Here is a 13,930-nt window from a genome sequence, read left to right on the forward strand (position 1 = left end):
TTTCCCAATGGAACTTTTGTCCAACCTGTCTTCGAATCCACCAAATCTCAAATCTGCTCAATATTTTTCAAGTTTGGACTTAGACTTGGCCAGTCCAACAGTTCTAGTTCTCTAGATTCCTTTTTCACATAGTTTGTGCACAGTTTTGAAATATGTTTTGGGTCATTCTCTTGTTGGTATATAAACCCATGAGCAATCCATTTCAGTCTACATCTTGATGAACCAAGGTGATTTGCTAGAATTTTTTGTTCATTATATTATGCTAGCATCAAAATTTTTGTGGATGTTTGCAATCTGTGCAATTTGTGACATTGCACAGATAATGGCTTCTTAGAAGTTAAGTTTCCCTTCAGCCTTGTTCATTCAGTCATTTGCTTATGGTCAGTCTGGAGACTTTCTTATAATATGATCTAAAAACATTTACCTTTTTTGCTGCCTGAAGCAGCAGTGGTCCTCCTTCTGTCTATACTACTTAAAGTCTTAAGGTGCCTGAGATCTGCTTCAGTCAGCTTTCATTTCTTCCTCTTCCTTGGTGCATTCTGTAAGGGCCAGACTCCAAAGCACACTTGACCACACTGTGAGAACACTTGAAGTCTTGCTCTATTTGTCTCAAAGACCATCACAGCATCACAAAGTGCTTCAATGTAGACTATTCCCTTTTCAAAGAGCTCTCTGCATGTTCCCATTTTAAAATGAGGAGGAATTTCAAACTGAATTCACATTTTATACCCACATTTGAGCTGGCAGACTGGATTTATCAGAAATTAATCAAGCATTCAAGCACAAAATGTTCTGTTCAGAAAATTTTCAGTAATTTGCCAACTTAATCAAAGAAAATTAATATGCTTTAAAATTTTCTTCTGTTTTATATTGTAAAACATTAAATTTGATGAAAATGAAACAAAATATGAATGAAAAACAACAAAATTATATTCTAACATTAATAATATAATTTCATTTAAAGAGCTTGAACAACCAACAACATTGGTGGATTAACATTACACAAACATAAAAAAAAAAATTGGCCATTGCCAAGTGGTGGAGAGAGAGGGGGGGGGGGGGCAAGACCAGGTGTGTGTGTGTGTGTTTCTCTCTCTCTCGCTCTCTCTCATAGAACAATATAAATAGTTTTAAATGGCTTTCACTGGCATTATTTGACCAGCTTTAATATTTATTATGAAATCAATGACATTGCAGTGGCTTTATTTACAGTGCAGGAGAGTTGTGCTATTTATAAAGTCTTTCAGCAGTTCTTAGTTCAAAAGTCTTGTATTTACAAAATCCAGCATCTGATCTCCAGTGTTCCCAGGACAGAATCTCTTCTCTCAGCCATGCAAAACACTCTCCACAGGTAACCACAGCTAACATTTGAAATCTTTGTGCTAACAATAATGAAAGAGACTTACAGATGGGCAAGGCAATCACTACGACAGTTGGACAACACTCAGACAGAGACTGAAGGTCAGGTCCCAGTTTAAATAGCAGTCAGCTGATTGCCAGCTGATTCACAGGTGCTTGATTGCTTGAGGCACATCAGGGCGAGGGCTGAGATCCCAGGAGGATCCTGCCCCCCTAAGGTAACGTGGAGTAAGCAGACACATATACACAGAGCAACAAGCAAACACACCAAGAGGTAGAGAGAGAGAGGTTGCTGTGATGGTAGATTTTTCGGTTTTCCTGCAAAGCACCATTGTCTTTTATACATAAATCTCCAGATGGCAGGAAGGAGGCATCCTGTTTCATTTACTAAGAGCAGCAGATTTTTCTTTTAAGAGTTAATAAATATGTGAAAATGACTCCCACCAGGGATAAAACAAACTTTTTAGCAAATGCAACAACTTAGACGAGAGGGGTAATTTACATCCCAAGTACAACTATGCATTGCATTTTGCATGAAAACTGTGGATTTCTATCTTAACAATCATTAATCTATTAAAGTTAACCAAGGTAAACAACCTTCAATAGATTGGTAGAGCTGATGTGAGGCAATATACTTTAAAAAAAAAAAGAAACTTTGCTCAGAAGCAAACCTGAAAAACCTGCTTGGATAGGAATCTTTTCGAGGTCAGGTGTTTCCTATCCTTTCAATGCTCACGTTGGTTGTAATGCACAGGGGTCAAAATTGTGGGAAATTACTGCAGAGTGTTTTATAATAAGGCTGTCATCTCATCCCAGAGAGAAACAGAAAGCAGAAGAAAGTAAATGGCTCTTATTGTCACATGTAATATTTCACAGCTTTCACGATCATATATCTTCCAGTATGTCTCCTCCTAACTCTAGTCTTCATATTTTATCTCCTTTTTCATTCTTCTATTCATCTGTTTTCTTTTACCATTTTCTCCCATTTGAATTAAGCTTCATGTTACTCATTCATGTAAAATAGGCATTATTGTAAAATTATAAGTTCAAATGTGCAGCATTCAAATACTATTGAGTCCCTCTTTCCCATCTTTTAAAGGTCAGAAAGGCATTTCTGAAGGAGTTCCTGTCCTCTCTTTGCAAATATTAAATGAGCTGGTTCACACACCCAAGCAACTATGATTTATACCACCAGTGCTAACTCACAAATCATCCTCTCTGCAATGTAAAAATTGAGAGATTGTGGAAGGGTGCCATATAGGAAGAGAAACACCCTAAGTGCTTCCTTTTTTAGACTTAAGTTACATACTCAAGTAAGAGTTGGCTCTGGGTTTTAGACCCCTGCAATGAGAGCTATATTATGTAATTCTTACTGTAACTTGTGGATTAAACATTTTTTTTGTTTTTCTGTGAATAACATTTGGTTTTGACTTAATAGTGGCACAAGATTAAAAGTTATGGACTTGTTTTCAAAATTCATATTTTGGAAACCATGAAAAATGGCTCCAAAATCTTAACCTTTAAATATTGGCTACCCATCCAATATTTACTCAGAAACACCTGGAAAACAGAGTGACCATTTAACCATACAATATAAGAGCAGATTAAACTGGCAAAAATTGCTGACCGCTTGACTTAATACCCCTCGCCAAGTGCCATCATATAGCCAGTGGCCTATTGCTTCAGTTGGTCTTTACAAAACTTTTACTTTGATCTTTACAAAGCTTGGTCCTAATTGTCTATATGGAATGGATGAATTACTGACTTTACTGACTATTGTTTTTCCAATAAATGGTTCCTGTGCAATTTTGTCTGTCTGTGTGACTGCCTGTGAATTGTCTATGTTTAACTAAATACCAAGAATTGTTTTGGTGGTTTTATTTTTTTAGTTTATTTGATTTGTTTTGTTTTGTTTTTGTTTTCTATATAACTATTGATTATAGGAAACTGAGCTCCATACCACTAATATCATAAAGATTGTGGTCCTCCATTCAAAAGTTTATATATGTGGCTAAGGTTTTACATACATACACACTGTAAATGCATGTTGTTAGAGTTTTGGGATCTGAATTTAGCCAGTCATATCAGCTGTAACAGGAATAGCAGAGACCAGAAGTCTTCCTGCAAGTGCACATAAATCACACAAAAAATATCACATTAAAATCAATCTGCCTTTAGGCTGGTCTAGCTAAATGTGTTCCAGTGGACCTTGTTTTTGTGATGCTAGGTTGTAAACGTTTTGTTTGTCATTCTCAATAAAATGAAAAAGCTGTTTATTGAAATTAAACTGACATTGCAAGGCTGACAACTAAAAACAAAAGTAAAATGTTTAAGAATAGGTGAAGAAAACAGCTTGTATAATAATAATAATAACGAGAAGAAGAAGAAGAATTTATTTGTATAGCACTTTTCAAAACAGAGATATATATGTACAGGAGATAAGTGTACATGTTTGAACATACAGACACAAAAACAGACATGCTCTTTTGTTCCATCATACACACATACATGCATGCATGGTTGCAAACTATGGCCAAAAAATGAAGGTGAAAAGATTAAGGAAACACTAACCTATAAAAAATGAGTTTTCAGCAGTTGTTTTAAAACAAATAACAGAATCTGCTGTTTTAATAGTCTGAGGAAGGCTGTTCCACAGTTTGGGTACAACAATGTCAAGAGGCTGTCAAGGTTTTGGGCTTGACAGAAAAGTGTCACTGGGTGTCATCTGCACGGCAGTGGTAGAAGATTCCATTAAAGCCATTCAGTCCATTGAAATCATTCACTAGATGGCCGAGGGGTAACATTTCTCAAAGTGCAAATTCACCTTCAGTCTGAATTCACATTGCATGCTTGGAGCTGACACTTCTATCCAAAGAAACATGCAAGTTTCCAAGATAGGTCAAGGAGGACATGGGACGTTTGCTCATGGGTTTTCTAATAGATGGGAACAAGCAGCAAGACTCTTGATCAGGTCCAGAACCTTAAAGTATATATACAGTAAAAATAAATACAGAAAGTTAAAAAAAAAGAAAAGAAAAGAAAACTGCAAATGTCAGGCAGACAAAGATTTAGCTATTGATAAGGACATTTCAAATGCCCAGTGTTTGCTTAAAGCCTGATTGGCGACTAACAAGAAGAGGAACATCCTAAAACCTGGCAAAAGGAGTATTTCGGCATTGCTGTGCATTAGTGTCAACGCAAAATAAATTACATTGAGGTACATGCCAATGGAAATCTATTAGAGTGGATTAAACAGGTGAACTATATGCTGAAAGGCTACTCCAGAGATCCAGGTTTGATTCTGCTTCTGGACATGTTATTCCATGTTATTGCGCTCTGTCCCTCCTTTCTTGGATACTCTGCTGTCCAGGGTAAAAGTCAGTCTTTAAAAAGAAATCTGTTAAAGTGGACACAATACCATACTGAAGGTAAATATGGACGTGCTGTTTTGTAGCTGATAGCTGGTCCCTAGTCCCATTCTAAGGCTTACATAAGTAGTTCTCCTATATTCTCTTTACCGCTGTGATAAGCTGAAATGGACCCCCTACTCTAAGCTGTGCTCACTTCAGTCGCTCTATTAGAAAAGTTTAACTGTCATTGGTATAAATCACTATACATCACTGACATTTCATCATAGTCTCTGCTGCCAGTCATTCCTTCATATGCCCCTTAACAAGCTGAACATTCTTTCTGATATCAGGCTAACAGATGGATAATGAGTTCTCTTCTTCTTGTTTCTGCAGTCGCTTTTCATCATCCACTGTTTAAATTGTGGTGACCTCTTATATTTGTACGATGGGTGTATAACCCATTCCATAGACATCTGACTAGCAGTAACTGGACTGAGCCCAGAAGCAAACTTGGTTTTGTAGATGAACCACATTTGTTGGCAGCTGTTTTTGTTAAACAGAAAAGACTTTCTGGATAATAGACTTGATTTTGAATTGGCTATTAATGACCACTTTATTCCATTCAATCAAGTTAAGTTTTATGTATTGCACAAACAATAACGTACCATTGGCAAAATTTTGAAATGTCATTTGCATTTAGTACGACCAAATAATTTTTAGAATACTTTTAATAATGTTTTTAATAAGAAATATATATTTTACCTGCACCATGTATAGAGTATGAGACGTATGTGTATCATCCCAGCAATGAAAAACAAGCAGTGAGTGATAATTATTCTAATGCTGAAAGAAATGTGACTTATTTATTACTTATTAATGTGTAACTTATTTAAAGTAATACATAAGATTTTTTAAGTAAACTGTTTCACGTGGGTAGTGTTTTTTCTGAAGCGTCCTCTATGAGCTCTCTCTTTACCTACAATATGACTGATATTCCTTACCCCTCATAACTCTTTTCCTACCTTGCTTCCCCTTCCCCTCACAGTCTGCTAATTGCTTGTAAAATCTCTTTATAGGAAAAGTAACAAGGTTTTAAATCTCCACTGTGTCTTTACTGGCCAGGGGGATATTTTACAGACTACATTATGCAGTTCTACTCAGATGAACTGTTTAGTTTACCACTCACTGAAGGGCAGACAGAGCAAATGCACTTTTGTATACATCCGTGTGCTTTTAAAAAGGAGCATATGAACATTTTGATGGTTTTAAAGTATACTACGTTAACATGAGTTAGGATAAGTGCATTTTCCAGGAAGTGCTGACCAGTGAAAAAAGGGGTTGTGGACAGTGACTGTACATTATAACATATTATCCATCCAGCCATACATTTTCTGCCTATCGAATTCAGGGTAGTGGGAGGGGCTTTGTCTGGATTGGCTAAAATAAAATTAGCGTAGAAATCAACGTGTACAAGTTGTCTAAAATTATGATTGAATGGTTTAGTTCTAGATGGTCTTCCCCTGCAAACTTAGACATATAACATTGGTAATTCCATAAAAACAGTGGAAAGCATTTCTTAACCTTTGATTTTGAATTTAAAAGATTAAAATGATACACTCAAACTTAAATGTTTCTACATTTACATCCATCCACCACCCTAACAGGTTTGAGTCATGAATAAAAACGTTTTCCTGGGTTCACCATGTTATGTGAACATCTAAAACACACATCATTTGACAGAATGCAGCGAATTTGTGCGGTCATGCCATTTGTTCCATGTTTTATTTCTCCATATTTTCTGTCTTGCTCCAATATTAAAATTAGAAAATGTAAAAAAGGGAAATATAGAAGTAAAATTCTAAAAACATTAAAGTGACAAATTGTTATTATTAAAAAAACATATTGTATTGACTGTGCTTTACTGTTGTGTTGCTTGGACTAGTCATATGTGGTTTTAAGCTTGAAGTCTGATCTACATCTGACATGATTGTCTTCTGTGTTCCAGGTCTGTATCTGGTGTGGATGTGGATCCTGATCTGGTGCACATGGAGATGCAAGATACAAGTGGAGGTGCAGTGATCTTCCACTAGCCCACTCATCTTGTTATAATGTTAGCACTTGGTCAGAGAAGATCAAAGTTTATTAGAATTTCTATAAGTTGATATAAATCTAGAGGTAAAATAAAGCACAAGGTTTAGCTTTGGTCCAATTTTATACTACTAATAGCAAACAGCTAATCAGCAAAGAGACTTGAAATTTGAAATGCTACCAGGTGTATTCTTTCTTGGGTTTAAAAGCATGTTATTAAAATACATTAACTGGCACTATCACAAGCTGATGGGTAGAGGACCAAAATACAGGATTTTAAACAAAAAGGTGAACCTTTATTAGGTTGAATGCAATGCCTACAGCCAAATCCGAATACAAGCAGAACTTTAAGGTCTTTGCAGGGAAACAGGCAAAACTAAGAGCAAACAGAGGAAGATAAAGACTACAGACAAGTCTAAGGAGAAGCACAGGACTATATATACACTTTAACTAGAAACAGGAGGGTAATGAGACATAGGTGACAGTAATCAAGACAATCACAGGGGATGAAGTCAAGCTTAAAGGAAGTAAATCCGGTAAAGTAAATCCGTTGGGCATCTTTCTTTGCCTTTAGACAACAATTCTGATGGCAAAAGAGCCAAACGGGACAGGCAAAAAAAAAAAAAAAAAAAGCTTAAAGGAAGACACAAGAGACAACTAATTTTAAACTGTTAAAATAACAAAGAACCCAACTAAAGGCACAAGAGAACTCACTCTGAATTCAGGGAAGGACAGAATTAATAATAGCCTTAAGGCAAAACCAAAAGGAAATAATTAGTGCTGTGAAAATTAACATGTTAATGCAAATTCATCTGCCATCACGGTCAATGTGATACTTTTTTTTTAGCGCAATTAACGCATCTGGAGTGCAGAATGACTCAAAATCCCTAAAATGTTGATAAACGCACATTGGCCCTCTCAATGGAAATTTGAGTATTAAAGAAATAACAAGACGGAACAGTCAACCGACATAAAGTATTATGCAAATTATGCAAGAAGGAATTTTCTTTTTACCGAAGCACTTCCAGCTTAAAATATCACACTGACGTGAAGCATACGTTAGCCGGGGATGCTGCTAGGACTTTGGCTAACGCGTCACCAAGCTTGCGACAAACCACTCACGGAGAATCGGGGACTCAGTAAGTCTACCTCAGACCAGTGTTGCCAACTTAGCGACTTTGTCGCTATATTTGGCGGGTTTTCAGACCCCCTTAGCGACTTTTTTTCTAAAAAGCTTCTAGCGACAAATCTGGCGACTTTTTCTGGTGTTATTGGAGACTTACTTATGACGACTTTTTAACGTGAAAGGGCGTATTGCTCTTACTCTCAACAAGCAGCAGTGCTGCCGTGGGCACCTCACCCGTGCTAAAGCGCTCACGGGCGGAGGATAGTCCTCCCCCAGCTGCAGGAGATGTTCACACCTATGCGTCCAAACTGCAAATGAACCGCGCATGAGCGAAGCCGCTGCTCCCGCACTGACTGTAATGCAGTCAGTTCTTCTTTTACTCTCATGCTGTTTTGTGGATCACAAGGTTTAAAACTACTTATAAACACACACACACATAAAGTAACTCCACCAGAGTGCCTATTTCGGGTCACTTTTGCCAGTCGAAGCCCGGATAAAGGAGCAGGGTTGGAATTGTGACATTAAAAAACAATAATTGTTAAACGAAATTTAATTTGTAGTTCTAAATAAATTCTAAATGCATTTAGGACGTTTTTTGCTCACTTTATGTTTCTTCCACGATGTTATTTCTGTCTCCAACAGCGTAGGTTACAATTATATTAGCATGACCAATTATGCAAATTAGGTTATGATGTCATTTAGCGACTTTTAGGACAACCAATAGCGATTTTCCTTACTGAGGAGTTGGCAACACTGCCTCAGACATGTTGACTGACACAATTGCCAAGTGGATTGCAACATGAAAGTGCGTACATTCTCCCTTTTTTCTTGAGTCTGTTTGCTCATGCAAAATGAAATGCGATTAATATAGAATAAAAATGAATGATATTTAATTGTGATTAATCAAAATTAATCCACTGTAACCCTGTGATGAATCTGATTAAACATTTTAATTGTTTGACAGCACTAATATATATTATATATTGGTGTATACTTACCTATTAGTATATAGGTTTTTTAAAAAGTTTCACAGAAAATAACCTGTGTTAAAAGATGCAAGAAAACTATTTAAATTCTCTTTGAATTTAAGCATGCATTCTTTGTGGTTATTCTGCATTTACTTCATTATATTGCATAAATGTCAGTTACAAGCGTAAATATTAAGTTGAAAAAAAAAAGTAATTGAAACCAGGCTATTGATCAAGTAATTGCTATTAATTGTGATTAATTACAACTATGACATGAGGATCAACTTCTCTTTAAGAATTCTTGAGGTAGAGGATAATGTGTTTTACCTATCCAGGCAGCGCTAGCACTACAATGTAAAAGCAAGTAAAAGAAGAGATTACCGAATGACCTTGGTGTGGGAGTGTTGGTAGTGTTTATGTGTGAGGGGTCAGTAGGGAATTAATGGATAAGCTAAATACTCACACCAGTGAATTTGGATTATCATATCTCCTGAGTGACAGACGAACACCTCCACACAGAGGGCCAAGAGGGTAATAGAAATGTGTATTTGAGATTGTGCATTTGTCAATGAAGGTGGCAAATGTTCAGACTCTTTATTCACATCTTGACTTCATCTTCTCTCAGTCTCCCAAACTATAATCCTAAATTCTAAACTATAACCTCTAAATAAACCTGAGCAGGCAAAGTCAGATAGGAGTGGCAGACTCTGAAGGGCACAATGAAGGATGTGTTTATTATATTTGCTGTTCCATTCTCAATAAACCTCCCTATTATAAATGGCCATTAAAATCTGAACCTCTTGAGGAGGAGACGAGCAATCTTTTAACCCACACACAGAAAGATGCTGCCTGCATTGTGAAATCTGTCGGGCTGAACAAAGCTCCCTGTGTTTGTGGATAGTGAAGATGAGAGGCTGTCTGTCTGGGCTGACTGCCCAGTTAGGGGAGCTCTTCCTGGGGCACATGGCCTCATCTTTCTCATTCTCCTCCCTCTTCCTCTCCTTGCTTCTGTGCCCAGATAGATAGTTGAGGAAGGCGGGAGCGACCAGGCATGCTAAACCAATCTGTTCACCCTGTTCCCCCAAATCCTCTGCTCCAACCCTGTCATGCGTAGCATGGCCAAGGTTAAACAGTGGCATGCTACCAAAAAGGACACAGGAGAGATGAGGAACTGTGGCCCTGCCCTCAGCTCCCAGGACTGCTGTCTGATGTTTGAGAAGGGCTGGAGGGGTGGGAGGAAAGTCTCCTAGGAGATGGGGTGGTCGATTGATGGATGAGCCATGTGTGCACAGAGATGCTAGCTGGTAGTGTGTCTTTGTATATTAGTTTGTCATTAGGGAGATTGAAGGGCAAGAAAGCATGAGAGTATCTTGTTCATGCACATATTGACGCTGTAATGTTAGGAGTACTGTAAATGTGTACATGTCTCTACAAGTATTACATGTATTGCTTTCTGTATTTTTTAAATAGTCACAGTCTCAATAATATCCCTTTAGCTATGCCCTGTTTCCCTGTTGCTGTTTTCCTCGTCATACCACCCAATTTCACCATGTGAGTGTGGTTGCAGGTATGTGAGGACAGCAAGTGGCATGAAGAAATGAGTGTGCCACAAGCTGGAATTGAACACTTAGTCCAATCTAATAGTTTTTTAATGAGTTCTCCACCGTATGCTGCTTTGATTAAATGTCTGGGCTTTTCAATAAATTAGCCACTCCACACACCTCCTGAACAAAGACAAAGCAGAGGAGGAAAAGTACAGTGCTGATGAAAAGAATTGACTCAGTCATGCGATATGAAGTTGCGTCATCCTGAGGCTGAACCGATTTGAATTTTCTTTTATGTAGTTGTATGTTGATTTTATTCTACTAAGATAATACTTTAGAAAAAAAGTAGTAAAAGACATCAATATAAAGAAGATAGGATGTACCACATGTGAATGAAGGTGACTTGATATGGTGCATTATAACACAGACATCTGTAAAACTGTCTTTTATGAATTTTTAAACCAGGTAGATTAATATCCATTCTGTTTAGCAAAGGACATGGAGAAAGAGTCATCCTCTCTGTCATATATATATATACAGAGACCATGGTCATTCTCAGGGCATATCTCATTTTGACTTTGTGTGTGTATGTGTATGTATATATATATATACAGTATATATAATATGTATATATATATATATGTATATATATATATATATATATATACACACACACACACACACACACACACACACACACACACACACACACAAAGTCAAAATGAGATATGCCCTGAGAATGACCATGGTAATATTCTGTGGAACTTCCACATACAGACAGACAAACGGGTGATGGGCAACCAACCAAGAAATAGTAGTGGTGGACAAGCAGAGGAAGACAGTCGTAGTGTTCGATGTAGCGATACCAAGTGATAGCAACATCAGGAACAAGAAACACAAGAAGAATGAAAAACAATTCAAATACCAGGGCTGAGAGACAATTTGGAAAGTTTAGGCAACAGTGGTCCACATAGTAACTGGAACACTTGGAGCAGTGACCCAGCAGATCAGCAGATTCCAGGAATGACATCTGAGATATCTGTGCAGAACCGCACAGTCTTGGGAAATGGAAAGATACTGTGCAAGACCTTCAGGCTCCCAGGCCTCTCGCAGAAACGAGGGAGTGATTCTTCTTGAGCTTTGGTGGAGGTTGGTGGATGAATTGAAACAGAAGGCACTGATGCAGGGCAGAAGCAGCACTGATATATGTGACACACAGTTTAAGTTGCCCTCCGTGACGTAGCTTGAAGCCCTTTGTTTCATTATCTGGTCGTAGTAATTGTTAGTACTTCCAAAGTTATGTGTGAAATTCTTTGAGTCTATTTTCTATCATCTATTTTTTTATGTTAAACATGTGTGAGAAGTAAGCATAGATTCTGTTTGCCATATGGTGATTTGAAGTTTCAGTGAGTCCTGTAAGAACCTGTATTTTTGAAAGATCAAGGTCAGTTTGATGAATGTCTAATTCACTTCAGATGCTGTTAAGCTCTAAGTTATATCTGAGCTGATACTTTTAACTTATTTCCAAGTGTCTGATGTAATCAATTGAAGGTCAAACCATAAATGTGGATTCAGCCAGTGCATCTGAACTGCTAACCTCGCACATGTGTGGATGCAGGCTTGAGAGTGTGAAGTTGTGTGTGTGTGTGTGAGTATTTTCTCTATTGCCAGCTTGTCACCTTTGGGGGGAACATAGCGGCTGCATTTCAGGAGTCGATGCTGCTGATGCAGCTGCTGGTTGAAATTCAATAGTGGTTGAGCTTTGCACCATGCGCTAGCCTCTCTGTGTGCCTGTGTGAGGGTAATCCCTCCTGGCCATTTGGATCCTAGAACGACTGTATGTCTATGGGGAAGCTGTCATATCTTATAGAGTCTGGAAAATGATGTCTCCATTTTTCTTTTCGCCTAGTTTTTCCTCTCATACATTTTCTTCCACTCCCTCTAACAGCCAGCCACAGAAAAGCAGAAGCTGCAGTCTTCAGCTTATGCTTATTTCTATTGTATTCTATCCTATTTTTTCCCCATTCTTGAGCCTTTTCTCTTTTACTTTCTCTACTTAACATAGATTACACAGTTTTTATTATGTCAGCTAAAAGCTATAGTTGTATTTAGCTTCCATGTACAGTATAAGTACCATTACTGTGAATGCTGTTTGAATAATCATAAATCTCTGTGAATATTCAACCTACTCAAGTTAAGTTACTTTATTTTTACAACACATTTAAACACATCAGATATTAAGTAGCTGAGACATAATAAAAAATATATTTTACACTATATTTTATTCAGTTTTATAATGTGTTTTCAAAATAGTCCAGTTGAGGGACTTTATGGGCCAACAAAAGTGAAAACCAACCATCTGGTAAGCAAGCCCTTGGTGACAGTGGGAAGGAAGAACTTTTAACAGGAAGAGACGTCAGGCAGAGCAAGGCACAGAGAGGATCCATGATCTGCCTGGACCTGTTCAAGGGTGTGGGGGCAGAAATTACAAAGATGCATTGCAATTATTAACAAGATATTCTAGAATGCCAATGTGTTTTGTTTAAAATTTCCAGCAGTAATTATCCCTTCCTGTTTCCTGACTGTGTCACTGTTTCCTGTCCTGTTGCTGTCCATGTCACTCCAGGCTACTTGTATGTCACCTGCCTCATTCAGAACTGCTCGGACAAAATGGTGACGGCACAGTTCCTTGGAAAAATTGATCACAACTCGCTGCTGGTGCAGGATGACTACGTATTTGTCAAGGTAAAAGAGGAATACATGTGCATGAATGTTTTTATTTTACACTTTGAAACACTGTGCTATATAAATGTCACTTATCTTCTCTCATATTCCAGACTACTGCCATTCTATTCAAACTAAATTTTAAATCCTGTCACGTATCCACTCCATTTTGTCTGATGCATTTGTTAGATTCCACAGCACCTAATATTCTCAACATTACATCTGACTGCTGCATTAATGAGAAGACAGGAATTGCTCCTCTGATGGTTTCAAATTCTATTTTAATGTCTCGTGTTGCAGGTTATTGTTTTGTCTTTGTTCCATTTGAACTCGTTCAGCTTTTCACACAGTAGACAGCATTTTTGTACACATTTAATAAATACTATTTGTGTTGTGGGAGAGGAAATGTGTACACCTATGCATTTGCATGATCATATAGTCCATCTGTTCTCCTCTGCCTGTCCAATTCAGGAAGTCTGGACCCTATTCCAGCCCTGCAACCGCAAACAGGTTTCAGGGCTAACACAGAGAGACAGACAACCATGTTGATTCACATTCACACTTATGGGCAATTTAGAATCACTCAATAACCCTTTGAACTGTGGAAGGAAGCCAGAGTACCTGGAGAGAACCCACAAAGACATGGGAAGAACATGCAAACAGCAACCTGACCACTAAGCTATATGATATGGAAAACATGAGACAGGAAATGCAGGGGTGAGCTAGAAAACAGTAACTGAACTTCAAAAGGAGGATTATCCGTTGGTCACT

The 13,930-nt window shown here is 37.8% G+C and overlaps 1 protein-coding gene across 3 annotated transcripts in view; it reads left to right on the forward strand.

Moving 5' to 3' along the window:
* sorcs2 (sortilin-related VPS10 domain containing receptor 2) overlaps positions 1-13,930 on the forward strand; it is a 385,062-nt gene that overhangs the window by 306,522 nt on the left and 64,610 nt on the right. For all 3 annotated transcript variants that reach the window (XM_085451748.1, XM_085451747.1, XM_085451749.1), the window contains exons 6-7: positions 6,715-6,779; positions 13,062-13,180. In XM_085451748.1, the coding sequence (XP_085307874.1) occupies positions 6,715-6,779; positions 13,062-13,180 (184 nt within the window). The remainder of the gene's footprint in view (positions 1-6,714; positions 6,780-13,061; positions 13,181-13,930) is intronic.

This window comes from Copadichromis virginalis, linkage group LG3, assembly GCF_057382275.1.
Source record: "Copadichromis virginalis isolate Kocher_CV1m ecotype Utaka linkage group LG3, C_Virginalis_male_GT1.1, whole genome shotgun sequence".
NCBI lineage: Eukaryota > Metazoa > Chordata > Actinopteri > Cichliformes > Cichlidae > Copadichromis > Copadichromis virginalis.